This window comes from Balaenoptera acutorostrata, chromosome 12 (genome assembly GCF_949987535.1).
Source record: "Balaenoptera acutorostrata chromosome 12, mBalAcu1.1, whole genome shotgun sequence".
NCBI lineage: Eukaryota > Metazoa > Chordata > Mammalia > Artiodactyla > Balaenopteridae > Balaenoptera > Balaenoptera acutorostrata.
In genome coordinates, this window is record NC_080075.1 from 75846116 (window position 1) to 75860466 (window position 14351).

The 14351-nt window shown below is 53.7% G+C and overlaps 1 protein-coding gene across 3 annotated transcripts in view; it reads right to left on the bottom strand.

Moving 5' to 3' along the window:
- Window positions 1–557: 557 nt before the first annotated feature.
- The window catches only part of KLHL29 (kelch like family member 29), a 315474-nt gene continuing 301680 nt past the window's right edge, over window positions 558–14351 (bottom strand). For all 3 annotated transcript variants that reach the window (XM_007183458.2, XM_057558621.1, XM_007183459.2), the window contains 6 exons: window positions 11642–11840; window positions 11317–11499; window positions 10930–11110; window positions 5296–5489; window positions 4789–4933; window positions 558–2733 (listed from right to left, as the gene is read on the bottom strand). In XM_007183458.2, the coding sequence (XP_007183520.2) occupies window positions 2550–2733; window positions 4789–4933; window positions 5296–5489; window positions 10930–11110; window positions 11317–11499; window positions 11642–11840 (1086 nt within the window). In that variant the 3' untranslated portion in view covers window positions 558–2549. The remainder of the gene's footprint in view (window positions 2734–4788; window positions 4934–5295; window positions 5490–10929; window positions 11111–11316; window positions 11500–11641; window positions 11841–14351) is intronic.

A 14351-nucleotide genomic window follows, 5' to 3' on the forward strand; every position in this document is an offset into this window, starting at 1 on the left:
CTTTGCGTGGGTATCCTTAGGAGAGCAAAGCCGATCTATACAACAGGTTAGAGAACAGCCTCAGGCGGGACTGAAGAAGGCAGGGAGGCCCCCCGACTGGATTTTAGAATGGCAGTCACAACTTGTTCTTCCTGAAGGAAGGGTGTTGCGTCTCTTCTCAGGCTGATGGCGTGGAGTTGCCATGTGGATTTGTCACAGTTCTCCAGGACAGCCTCTGGCACAGGAAGCAGACCAGGGGGAAGCTAACTTTTTGAAGTTTTCAGTTGCACAAGTGTAATAAGAGCACTTAAACTGAAGGGAGATCCTCAGAGACGATGCCAGAGTGTTTGCAAGTCCCTTTCAGCTTTGACCTTTAATTGCCCTTTATTCTTGCCTTTCAGCCCTGTACATTCATTCCCTCGCTGAGGAGTCCTATCCTTTATGATCACCAAGATGTGCATTCAAGTCTGTAACAGAGCCCAGACAGCTGATGGGAGAGGTGGCACAGGCCTGCACTGGGGTTTCTCATCTCGGTGGCAAGGACAGTGGCACACAGAGGCATTACATTGGCTTCCGAGTCTAGATCTATAAATATATTTATTATAACAAGAACTTAACAATAAACATATACTATGTACAACACCGTTACAGAGAACCCTGTTTTATGTCATTCACAGAAATAGCCAGTTTTGCTCCAGTGTGATAACTGAGGAGAGAACAGGATTTCAGTGTCGTCTGTGTTGAGTCTCGCTGACCACTAGCACCTCCTTTGGAGGTAGACGCCCACCAACGCTGACATGGCCCTGCCCCAGGCAGTTAGACACTTGTGCTCCAGTCCTTGGGTTCACACTTGCACCCTGTTTGACATAAATACTTTAAATGACATACAATGTATGTAGTTTTGTGCTTATTACTTTTTAAAAGAATAAATAATAATATTAAAAACTGCATAACGAAGCTCGGTATCTTGTCCAGGTGGGAGCCACACTTGTCGTGCTAGAAGTTGATGCCCGACATCGGGACTTTGTGTCATTAAATACTGAAAGATGGAGAGCGTGTCCTGTCCTTTTCTCCTTATAAGTGGTTTTTATGATGAAATGACGGCAAGTCGACTTACCAGGTATAAAAATGGTAAATGTGTATTTGGTACCAACTTCAGCGAAACAGCACAGCAGTGGCGGCTGCCTCCTTCGTGCCCTGGAATGGAAACTGGTCACCACGTGAGGTTTGAGGGTCTGAGGACTAGAGGGAAGGCCTTCCTCTGTGAGCCACGGGGTGGCCTCCCTTCTGGCCCCCCTGCTGGGGTTAAGATGCTACTAGAAGAGCGATTCTCCTCTTGCCCCTCAGGCCTTGGCTGTCACGGCTCGTCTGAGAAGGCTGTCCCCATCCTGAGAGCTCTTTGTGGCAGGTGCCTTAATATATAGCTATAAATATCAAAAATAGTCTCCTGTGCTTTGTAGACATGTATTCTCCCTCCTTCCCTTCCAACCTGGCCTGGGTCCTCAGCTTTACCTCATGGAGGGAGCTGAACTGGTATCACGAGCCAGAACTGGTTTCCTTCAGGAGCAGAGTTGTCTCTCTATGACAGTGCTTCCGCGAGGCACGGCTTTTACGGGGCTGTCTGGGAGTTACTTTTTTCTAAAAATAAAACGGGGGTATTCACCCCCCACCCAGGAGAGATCCTCTATTCTGAACATAGAAAAATTAGAGCAAATGCCCCACTCTGGCACTACCTACAAAGAGCTTTGGGAATTCCCGCGTTATCCCTCTCGTGGCCACCTCCTTCTCTCGGTACTTAAAAATAGCCTTTTGTTTATCAAGAAAATGCCTTGGAAATCTAAATAATTCATAAGGGATAAGAGAAAGCTAGCACAATCACCTTGTCCTTCTCCAGCAAAAGCATGGTAGGAAACCCTGTGAAGGGACAGACGGTTCTCCCTAGCTGTCCCCATGGCTGCCGCCGCTCCAGTCACATCTGGCTCCGCAAAGAGCCTGGACTTATCTTCGACCCAGTGGGGGACCAGCAGCCTCCTAGGCCTCGGGCCCCATACATAGTATTGTCCCTTGTTTTCCCTCGGCCACTGAAAGCGTAGATTGGTTAAAAACAAAAGTAGGAATCAAAGTGATAAGGACACTTTGATCTTATTCCAAGAGAGCCTGACGCCTAATATTGTCATAGGATAACTGATCTATGGTTGGCTGGGGATCAAGCTTGCCCTGCAGGAAGGAAAAAACGGCTTCTCTCTCCCAGTTGAAAAATATGTGAAACTATTGCACCGGGCAGAGTGAGCGCCTCCGTTCAGAGCAAGTGCCTCTGCAGGAGCCCCGAGGCCCAGCTCGCTCGCTCGGTCGCGGTTCCTGCTGCCCGGAGGCTACTCCCTCATTTTCCCCAAAGGCGAGGATGATTTCCTACATTCAATGTAGACGGTATTCAAAATGTGTAGCGTAGTGAGTTCCTTGATTGTGTTGGTCGGCCTCTTATTGGTGTTGCTGAAAGTTGATCTTTGTGAGTAGCATTTGCCTCACCAGATGTGTCTGTCCACAGTCTCGGCGTGGGCTTTCCGCTGATGTCAGCCACTTTGAATATATTTCTTTATCACGACGCAGCCGTGTCTGAACACGGGGCAGGGCATGTGGGGGAGGAGGGCCCACGTGTTGGTTGCAGGCTCATAGGCTTCCATGTTGCCCAGGGCAGGCCCCTCACTGCTAACAATGCCTCCAGTTGCATAAATCTTGCCATCGAGTACCACAGCACTGTCAGAGAAAGCGAGGAGAGACTTAGACACTGGATTTCCACCTGGGACCTGGAGATAGATTCCCGGCACCCTGTCCTGTCGCAGGCTGACTCTCCCCTTTTGCAAACGTCATGTGGGGTCTTGCTGCTCTTCTTTGCCCTCTGACCTCAGCGGGGGTAAGAAAAACACCTTTCCTCCAGGACCAATCAGGACGCCATGCTATACTACCCTCCAAGCTGTGGGCGACACTGATGCATACTGGGTGTCCCAGGACCTGCCCGGCTGACTCAGGTCGGCTGGGAGATGAGCAGCCTCTGTGTACAGGCGCTTGGCTCAGTTCACTGGGTCTCTATGGAGCATCTTTCTGGTGTTGCTGGGACAGAGCCTTCCTACCACTCAAATCCAGTTGGGAACATGACGCGCCGGAATGATAGCAGACAGGATAATAAGGAGCTAAGTTGTAACTGAGCATCAGTCACTCGACTGGGAATTTCACCCTTGCCCAGGTGCTCAGAGTCAGAACTTCCTGCTGTGATTCCTTCACACGTGTGACCTGATACTGCCGCCCGCCCGTGGCTGCAAGGGCCCCGTATGCTCTCTGCAGCGTCACGACGGTGGCCCGGGCACCTTCCCTGTGCCACACTCACGGGCTTGGTCAAGCTGTCTCGGGCAGCTCTCTGCTACTCTGCACTTACTATCTCACTGCATCCCAGTTACCCCTTCACACGGATGCCAAATCTATGCTTCCAGCCCCGAGTTCTCTCTCATTTCCGCTAATGGCCATTTCTTCTTGGCTGTCCCCTGAAATTGAACAGAAACCCTTCCAAAGTCTCCACCCATTTCTGAAAATCTGAGCCTGGACAGAACATGTGTATCTAGACGTCCTCCCAGACACTGAAGCCCCCAGCTGTTTCTCTTGCAGCTCCATGCCGTCTGGGCCCCTCACACTTCTCCCCTTGTGGCATATCCTTTCCCTGCTTCTCTTGCAAGACCCAGCTTAAATCTCCCCTCAGGCATCGTCTCTCCATGCCCACACTCCGACTGTCTTTATCACTGGACAGTATTCTCAGAGTTGCCCTGCACACGGCCACCATGCAGGATATGTGACATGAAAGCAGGGCTCAAGAACTGTAGCATCTTCATACTAATAGGGACTTAGCACTCATCTAGTCCAAGGGCGTGTTTCATAGGTAGAACTTCCCCAGAGAGGGGAAGTTATTTGCCCAAGGTCACGTAAGAGGTCAGTGGTAGACTGTGGCTTTCCTAGCTGTGCCACACAAACAGGAGGCACTCAATAAATGCTTCATGCTCTTGCCACACCGAGGATTCAGGGATCACCTCTGCACAGGTACAAGATGTCTTCAGGAAGGCTCTGTTATGGAAATGCTGCAAATGGGGTCTCTGCGGTTCCCAGTTTCTCCCTAGTTCCTCTTAGTCCAGGAAAGGGTGGGGCTAGAAGAGCAGGGTGTGTGTCTCGCTGCCCAGGGTGGTTAATTTTTCTGGGCCAGAGCGCCCCGGGAAGCAGGCCACACTCCGACCTCTACCTCTCTCTTCCTGGGGGGCTGGTCTGGGTGTGTTTCTGCCCAGTCAGCTGCGGGACTCCAGGGCAGCTGTGCCTTGTGCCTCACTGGGTCCAGCTCCAAAGAGCCATCAGGATCATGCGTGCCATCAGGGCACTCCCCCAAAAGCCACCTGTCCCATGTAGGGTATCACACAGCTCTGGCCTGTTGCTGCCTCTCGTCTGTGACCGGGCAGGCGGTCCTGGGGGGAAGCTGACCTCATAGCACCACCCTCACCTCTCACTGAGAGAAGGTGTGGCCTTAAGGACCTGGGGCCGGTGTCTGTAGGAAGCCCTTCCTGTGCAGCTTGGAGGCGGGGTCAGCTGGAGCTACAGGGTCAGGCTTTTGGGGCGCCTCACACTCTGCACGAACACCCACACCCGCGGCTGGCGGAGGCTGGTGCTGCTCTGGGCCCAGGCACCGCCTTGGTCATCGGATGGTGGTCAGTCATCATGCACCAACCCCTCCTGCTGTCCCTTCCCCCGCCCTCCTCCTCCCCGGCCCAGCCTCCTCACCTGCAGAACTGGCGAGAGTGATTCATGTTGGGACCCGCCTTAATGTTCCCTTTGTCAGGGTCATAGATGGTGGTGGCTCTGGCATAAGCCCCACCCAGGATGAAAACGAAGCCATTGAGGGTGACGGCGGGGGCGTACTTGTTGTCTGCAAGGAGAGCAGAGCAGGCAGGCAGGTCAGGGCCCTCCGCTGGGCCCCCTCCCCTCCTCCATCCCAGCAGGCCCTGCAGGGGACGGGAGCTGCAAAGACCTCCAACATCACTGGTTGGCCTGAGAACAAGGCTGGGGCCAGGAGCCACCTGGCACGGACCAGCTTGCCCTTTGTCCAGGGAGTGGGAGCTTCAGCTGCACCTGAGCTTGGGCCTCCCCTCCCCTCCCACCCCCCTGGATTGGGTCTGCAGAACCCCTGGGCTCAGCCCGCCCTCTGGGTTTGGGAATATTGACACCGACTAGAGCGATGAGGTGGGGCCGCTGCCCTGATCCTGGGCCGAGGAGGCAGCTGGTTCTCACCAATCATCGGGGACTCGATGAAGCTCCATGTGTTGGTCTGTGGAACGTAAGACTGGAGCACGCCTGCAGCTCGGCCCGCCTCGTTCACGCCCCCGAACACGTAGATCTTGCCTCCACACACTGTGGCTGCTGCCGAGTGCACTGCCTTGGGCAGAGGGGCCACCGCCTCCCATTGGTTGGTGATGGTGTCGTACCTGTTGAGAGGGGAGAAGAAGAGCCAGAATCAGAGATGGGCCTCATGCAGGGCAGGGGCCCCAAGCAAGGCAGCAGACACGGGGGAGCCCCACCACCCACTTCCTGCCCTCGGTGTAGCCCGAGATCACACAGTGGAGGGCACTTGGGATGAATCACTCAAGGCTACCCAGGATCTAGCCCAAACCGGCCCTCTCAGCCTCCCTCCTGAACCTCAGGGGGGCTCCTGTCTGTCTGTGGAAACCTCTATCAGCTCCCCAGCTTCCGGGCCTCTTCAGCCCTCTCTGTCCAGCTCAGTCCTACTCTTTCATTCAGCAGCCTGGCACTGGGCATCTCCTACATACACAGCCCATGGGCTGGAAACTGGGGGAATAGTGGCCTGGACCAAGGAAGGAGGTGGGAACAGAAGGAGAGGTAAACTGATAAGGTTTAGCATGAATTGATGTCTCATTTCAGGGAGTCGCTGAGGATGCCTCAGCGTCTCTGGCTTGGGAAACTGGCACTACTCATGGGACAGGGAATCGAGGTTGGGAGAGTTTTGGGGAGGAGGATGATTTTGGTTTTATTCATGGGAAGTTTAAAGTATCTGTGGGTAACAAATTGGGGATGTGCAGGGGTAGTTGGCATTTAGGTCTGGATTAAATATTCAGCTTTGGGATCATGGGCACATAGATGGAAACTGAAGACGAGGTAGTTCACAGGGAGCGTGTGGGGTGAGGATGGGTTGAGGACACTGAGGAGATGCCGGCCTGTATGAGGGGAGCTGAGAGGAGTCCAAGAGGAGTGGTGATGTGACAAGAGGCAAAGCTGCAGCACAGAGGATGTGACAGGAGGTCAGGAAGTCCCCAACAGGTCACTGGTGGTCATGTCAAGGGCACCATATGTAGAACGGGAGGTGCAGGGCTATTTGTGTATGGAGGAGGGAGCGGGAAGCCAGGCAGTGGAGCTGGCTGGTGGAGACGTCTCTTGGATGAAACTTTGCTGGGGAGATGGACAGAGAAGGTGGGACTTAGAAAGGACTATGGAGCTAAGAGGGGTTTTGCTGATAAATGTTTAACAACCAGCTCTCCAGGGAAGAAAGTCCTGGTGTGTAGCATTTGCTGATTTCTGTAATGTAAATCCTTTCATCATGGCTGATTTCAAGCTACCAATGGGACATCACTGAATGTGGGGTTGGGAAGAGATGCCCAGTAGTGCCCCAGGATACAGAATCTCCCCCACGTACAGATGCAGTGGACACATACAACCTCCAGAACATAGGTAGTAGTAAAATGTAGTAAAAAAATTAAGACAGTGATGAGTTTTGAGTATGGATTACCTTTGTTTTTAAATAATTTAATTCTAAGTTTATATGACTTAATTTTTAATAATCTCTGTAGCTAACAACTGACTTGCAGAGTTCCTGAAGATTTAACAGTGGGCTCTAATGAACCAGTATGAACCAGCTCCAGCACAGCATGGGTTTTATTTTAATTTGGGGGGGGAGTTTTAATTATGTTTACATGCTGATAGGAAGGAGTCCAAGTGGATAAGGAACGATGAACTATATATGAAAGAGAGGGGAGAGCTGATGATGGGAGGCTCCTGGTAGCTGGATGCAAATTGGATCCAGAGTAGACAGGGAAGTGGTGGCCATTTAGGCATGAGAGAGGAAGGCAAGGATGGCATGAGCATAAGGACATATGCAGGAGTAATGGCAGGAAAAAGAGAGAGTTCTTGATTGATGGCTCCATTTTCTCTGTGAAGCAGGGAGTCAAGTATTGGAGGAGTCTGTGGGGTAAGAGCCTTGAGGAGAGAGGTGAAGATGGGAGACGCACACTCTTGAGAGTGGGAGAAACGGCTGACAAGGGAAACACAAAAAATTCCCTGCACCATGAGGATCCAGTAGAGGTTGGAGGACTTCAATACACAGTGGGGCCAATCTACAAGACCATGTGATTTTCTCCACCAGCAATCAGCCCCCAGAGGGCAGGCGTGGTGATGGTAAAGGGTAGGATTGAACAGGCTTGACCAGATCTCTAAGATCTGTGGTGCAGGACAAAGTGGCAGAGTCAGAGGATGGAGAAGTGATAGAACATGAGTTCCAGGCAGGGCAGGGAAAACGTGAGAACAGACACAGCTGATGGCAAGAGTAGACTTGGCATTAAGCAAATGGGCCACTGAACCGGGATCTTTGAGGTCTTTCTTAGTGGGGCAGCTGTGTCTCTCAGTTGTTCCCTGAGGGCCACCCTCACAAGCATTCACTCTGGATCTTCCATCTACGGCTCACCACGCTGTTCACTGCTCTTTCGTGGGTTCTGGACCCAAGGCGGGGCCTCCGCCAGGGGCTTGCTGCACCACCACACTTGGGATTCTCCCAGCACACCTTTCCCGGGAAGCACACAGGGCCCACTTTTCCTTGTGAGCCTCCTTGGGGCATGAGCCATTGCATGGTCACAGCTAGGTGACCCAGGAAGATGGTATCTCCTAGCTGGTGCCCCTGGCTGTGAGACGTCCAGCTCTGTGCTTGCACAGACTCAGGATTTGAGAAGAAGCTCAAGTACCTGAAAGGGGAGCAGGGGCTGATTCAATTAAGCCCCAAACGAATGATACGTGGCTAATAGGCAATGGAATAAGTGCCTTTTTGGACAGTGGCAGAAGTTCAGATATCTGTTTTTTAAGCCGATGTGGCAGAGATCCAAAGAGCTCCTGCAGAAGGAGCTGGGAGACAGTGGAAGATTATGTGGCTGTTAGTCTTCAGGCTTTCGGTATAATGGCACATTCTGCCAAACGTGAATTTCTTGTTATTCCAGGTGGCTGATTGCCAAGCCACAAGCCCTCCCGTCAGCTCAATCTGTCAGCTTCCTGCTTGAGAAGGATATGCTAATGACATGCAAATGACCCCGCGGAGTGCGGCGCTCTGCTATCATTTATCCAGTAACCACAGCTACTGCAATATATTGCTATAAAGTATTAGACCCAGTTATTTATATAATGATATAATACAGGTTTGTATATTACACTGTTGTTTTAAACTATAATTATATAATCTTGCTCTAGTCCTGCAATACAGTAAGGTAATTATAATGCACCATACATCTCATTCATTATCAATATAAGAGCAATTTGTACCATTAGTGCTTCCTGGGGAACAAAGTGTCCTCGTGTCTGTCCCCATTCCCCCGACCTTCCTGTCACCCTGAATTCTCATCATTGCCACTGTGTGGCACAGAAATTGACTTGACCAAAGGGGGTCTAGCTATGCTCCTTGGGAAGCAGTGGGCACCCCTTCCATGTACCCACCACCCAAGAGTCTTCAGGTCTGTGTCCTGTCCATACAAGGACGGCTGACAGATCCCAGTGGACTAGGGAAGGCCTCAGGGCACCATGTCCTGGACTGCTCCTCCATCTCCTGGGCTTCCCAGGGTGGTCTTGCTCATTCTGTGCCCCAGCTGATGTTTTGCAGCGGAACAAAGGCCTAGCCAGCTGCCAGGGCAGGCTGGTACAGGCTGCTCCTGGGCATTGGCGAACTGCTCCTGGGCCCAACAGGAGTGGAGTTTGTTCCCCTTCTTTGTGCATTTGATCCTTGAACAAATCCCTGTATTTATCAACAAGTTTGCAAAATGAGTAATCAGCATCTTAGGAGATTAAAAATAGCTGACAAGAGCAAGACAGGATGACAGATCTCGCTCAGTTTACTCCTACATAGAAAATGTCTCATTTTCGTGTGTGTATAGTGGATCACAAACGAGTGGAACCTGGTGCTTCTGGAAAGCTTGGGGAGTGATGGGTGTGCAGTGGGTCCCACTGAAGGCTGTCGGCATCAGGGCTGAACCAGGTTCAACGGCAGTATTAATATCTTCATAATCACACGGGGATTCCCCATTATCTTCAGATCAATATGACAATTAAATGTTGTTACTGAGCCATCTCTGAGCTCCACTTGGGGGAGTTAAAAGCCCACAGTGAAAATCCAGAGCCTGTCTCACTCTGAAACCATCTTTGCCGTAACATTTATCAAGTGTCCAATTAGCCTTTGAGGGAAAAATACAAACTGAGGGGTTTGTGTGGCTCTACCGGCGAGAAGCTGTCACACGGGAAGATGTGCTTTTCCACGGCAGCTGATGACGGGGGCCGGGGGGTGGGCCAGGGTGCGGGAAGAATGTGGGAAGAGGGCTCCGGTGACCTGACCCGTGACCCCCTGGGTTGGAACTTGGGGCCAGTTCAGCCTAACTTGTCACTCTCTGGGGCACTAGATTCTCCAAAAGCAGGACTGCCCTGCAGTTTCCCCCATCCTGCTGCTGACTCACAAAGCTGTCTGAGCTCTTTCTACAGTTTCTCTCCAAGGTGTCTGTTCTCTGCATGATCCATTTCCCCGTCTCAAAGGAAAAGACTGTTTCCACCCAGAGAAGCGCCCGCCTCCAGCCTATTCCCCTCCTGCCTACACATGATCCCTCCACTAGGTGCAGCCAACTTTAAAGGGCCGAGGTGAGGAAGCCAGCCTGGAGCTTCCAGCAGAGGGCAGGCTTTATACACATGACTTACATTCTAGAATTCTAGAGAATTCTAGAGGGTTGGCCAGGCCTGTGTGCAGTGACCCTTCCCTGGGTTACATGCAGATTTCCTGGGATGTGTGGGAGGGAGGGAGGAAGGGAGCTCCCTCGTGTGTCACCTCCACGTGGCAGGAACATGAAGGCACAGCCACTGGCGTGGTGCACGTTTGGACCATTGGTTCCAGCTTAGCCCTACATCCTGGCCAGTCACTGGGCTGCTGCTTCCGGTCCCAGTAAGTTCCCTAACTGCCTGGTCAGGGCATCCAAGCCCATCCTGTGTTTTTGCACCATTGGCTCTCATGCCTCCAGCTTGTCTGGCCCCCTGAATGGGACAAGAGTGTCCCGTCTCGGTGGCTGGGCAGTTGTTACCCTTCCTGCTTCTACTCCACCATCCCCGGTCCTCTCCCTTTGCTGTGTGTGAAGAGCCTGGGACTATGGCCTTTAAATGTCCAGCCTCAGGACTTCCCTGGTGGCGCAGTGGTTAAGAATCTGCCTGCCAGTGCAGGGGACAACGGGTTCGATCCCTGGCCTGAGAAGATCCCACATGCTGCGGAGCAACTAAGCCCATGCACCACAACTACTGAGCCTGTGCTCTAGAGTCTGCGAGCCACAACTACTGAGCCCATGAGCCACAACTACTGAAGCCCCCGTGCCTAGAGCTTGTGCTCCGCAACAAAAGAAGCCACCGCAATGAGAAGCCCGGGCACCGAAACAAAGAGTAGCCCATGCTTGCCTCAACTAGAGAAAGCCTGCGCACAGTAATGAAGACCCAACACAGCCATAAATAAATAAATAAAAGTCCAGTCTCCAGTGGGTCTTAATTGGGTGGGGTTTGGGGAGGAGGAGTGATGTGCTTTTAGCTCTCGGGGAATGTGAGAGGACGCCCCTGTCGTGACTCTGGCCTCCTTACCTCTCCACGTGGTCCACGTTGCCTGCCACGCCAAGTCCCCCGAGGGTGTAAATCTTCCCATCATAGACAAGGCTATTGTGCCGACAGCGGGGGACCGTCATCCTGGAGACGAGGTTCCAGTTATCGAGCAGGGACATGTAGCACCAGACATCGGCCAGCGTCACCCCTGATTCCATCCCACCTGTGGGCAGTATGGGAGGTCCAGAGAGTGGGCAGGGAGTGAGGAAGGGTCCCAGGCTGTGCAGGCGCAGCCCCGGGGGGCAGGAGGAGAAGGCTTCCCCTGCAAAGTAGACACCTGTGGCCTTGGCCTTCCTTAACCCTGGTGTGGGGAGAGGCCCCCTGGGGAAGTCTGTGCCCGGTCCCCAGCCCAGCCCTGAGGGGCCTCACCTGAAAGGTAGATGTTGTCCCCGGCACTCACTACACTGAAGAACTCGCGGTCATAGAAAGGCAGTGAGGCCAGGGGGTACCACTTGTTGTTCTGCGGGTTCCAGCAGGTGACGGCCACCAGCGAGCGCTGGGTCATCCCCACCATCTGACGGCCCCCAACCAAAACGATGACCTCGGCCACACCTGCAGGGACACGGATGGGCACCCTTGGGATAGCCTGACACTGTGTCAGCATCTGTGCCTGGCGCCTCCTTGGGGGACCACGCAGAGCTGGGCTGACGGCATGGTGCCTGCCTTCGGGGGTTCGGGGCATATCCCGCCGTACCTGCTGAGAGGCGGGGCCGCGTTCGGGGCGTCTGCATCTCCTGGCGGGCGTGTGGCAGCATGTGGTAGCGTTTGGCCTCGTTGACCAGGTCCCGACACGCTTCCGATGACTTGATCAGCTCCTCGTTGTCAACCACGTTGAGCAGGTAGCTGGGGTGGATGAAGGGGAGGCGGACCACGGCCAGCAGCTCCGCCGAGTACTGCGGGGTCAAGGAGACATGGGATCTTCTTAGATTATAAGGTGGCGCCGCCTCTTGTGAGTCGTGTTGAGAAGGAAGAAGGGAGAGGTGTGGGACTGGGCAAAATGGGTAATTCGAGTGTGCGTTTGGCTCGGGAGTGTCGACACTGCTCACCCCAGCCTAGGCAGAGCTGACGGGCGCTCCCAGCAACAGGAGGCGAGGAGGGAAGGAAGGGGGAGGTCTGACCCTGGGGTGGACCATCCATCAGTCTCTTGAGCACCTTCTCCCTGACTCCACCCAGGTCGTGGGCCTCTGCTTCACACCAGGCTGCAGCGGACTGAAATGAGGATCCTGATCCTTGACGAGGTGGGGCAGGAGCTCAGGAAGGGGTGGGAGGGCCCAGGAGAGCGGATGGTGATCATCGAGCTTGCGAGTCATAACCATCAGAACCTGTGCCTCCCCGTCACCGGCAAACCCCTTTCGTGGCATCCCATTGGATGCCCTCACCTGCATTAAAGGCTTTTCATGGACTGATGTGAATCTCCCTCTTGTCTGTCAAACTCTTTGCTCATCACTGTATTTTAGTTTCATCCAACAACTAATTGGTGACCACTCTTTGCCACGCCTTGAGTGTGCTATTGGGGGTGCAAAGACCAATAAGACCTGGTCCCTGACCTCCAGGTATACACAGTTTAAGGGTGGGGAGGGGATCCATCGCATAAAAGGACTCTTCCCAAAGCAAGAGTCTAGTTAGGGGTTGTGGGAGTGCAGGAGAGGAGGCTCCCCAGAGTGGATGCCATCTGAGCCTGGTGTGGAAGGATTGCCAACTTTTCCAGGCCTAAGGCGGAGCGGGGGTGGGGTGGTGGGGTGGGGGGGGGAGGGGGAGGAGGAGGGATTCAAAGCACACGCAGAGGCATCGGAGTGTGAAAGAGAGTGTTGCATTTGGGGGATTCTATGGAGCTGGATGCAGAAGGCTTCTGCTGGGTGTTGGGCAGCAGACAGGGAGAAATGAGACTGGAGAGGTCAGCTAGGCACTGGCCTCCACTGACCTCCTGCCTTGTTTGCCAAGGGCTGTGTAGTGTTTCCTGCAGAGTGGATGGGAGCACTCATGAGGGGTTTTACTTTATTTATTTTTATTTTTAAAAGTTTTATTAAAAAAATTTTTGGGAGGCCGTGCCACGTGGCATGTGGGATCTTAGTTCCTGGACCGGGGATCAAACTCGTGCCCTCTGCAGTGAAAGCGCTGAGTCTTAACTGCTGGACTGCCAGGGAATTCCCTCATGAGGGGTTTTAAACAGAGAAATTACAGGACCAAACATGCTTCTAGGAAGACCACCAGGTTGCAGGGTGGGAATGAATTTGGAAGGAGGAGACTGAAGGCAGGGAAACCTCTCAGGAGATGACTGCAGTCATCCTGGTGAGATCAGGGGCCTTGAATGGGGAGAGAGAGAAGCTGGCTCTCGTAAGAGGAGGCACAAGTGGCAGTGGTGTGTGGCCAAGTGGAGGTGGAAGGTGTGGGAGGACTCTCAACTTCTGCCATGGGTAATGGGCAGAACTGAAATAAGGAACACAGCAAGATGTGTAGGTCTGGGGGTTTATGAATTAGAGGGGCTTGGGGGACATGGGCTGGAGGTGTCCAGTAGACAGTCAAAGGCAGAGGTCTGGGCTGGAGACAGATTTGGGCATTGTGGTGGACGGTGGTGGTCATTATTACAGCCGCCCAACCTGACCTCCTTCCTCTGAAAATGAATCTTGCCCCGTCCCCGCCTGATCAGTCAGAGGACCACCTTCTCCCGGGCCCAGTGGCTGGGGCAGGGGTGGAGAGCCATCTCTGCATCCTGTATCCACCCAAGGCTGTGGATGCCCGCGCCCGCCCCATCCCTCCCTCCCTCATGCCTCTTCTTGTTCCACACGCAACAAAGTAGCCCCTGTCATGTGTCACTCAGCTGCCTCAGCTGGTTTTGGGCTCCTGCCTCCCTGACTCCGTCCTCCCATTTGCTGCTCTCTGGGGGGACTTTGAGCTCTCCTAGGAGCTACCTGTGTGTCTGCACTAACTGCCAGGGGCGCCTCACACGTTAGAACCAAGGTAATGCCGTTCTAAGCAAGGCCGTCAGCCGGAGATCCTGCTGGGCTGTGCTTGACTTCCTGTAACTCAGGGGCCCTCCTGGGGACCCTGCCCTCTTTTCCTTCTGCCCTGGACTCCGGCTCTGATTTTTTCAGCTGTCCCCCCCGAGGGACTCACCCTCCCTCCCATCAGGCGAGCAGTGGTTTCCTGTCTCCAGCGTGGTTTCCACTTGTCCGGGTGCTCTCCACCCTCTCAACAGCCAGAGCACGGGTGGGGCTCCTCCTGCTGGGTCTGAGCTCACGGGAGCCCAGGGCACCCTGGCTCAGGCACACGCTTCTCTCCCTGCAGGGCCCTGGTGCTGCCCACCTGGCCCTGAGGCCTCTCGGTTGGCTTGGGTCTCCTTCAGGTGTAATGCCAGCCCTAGAGAACCCTCTAGTGCCCGATTTCTCATCTCTCATCCCCTTTCA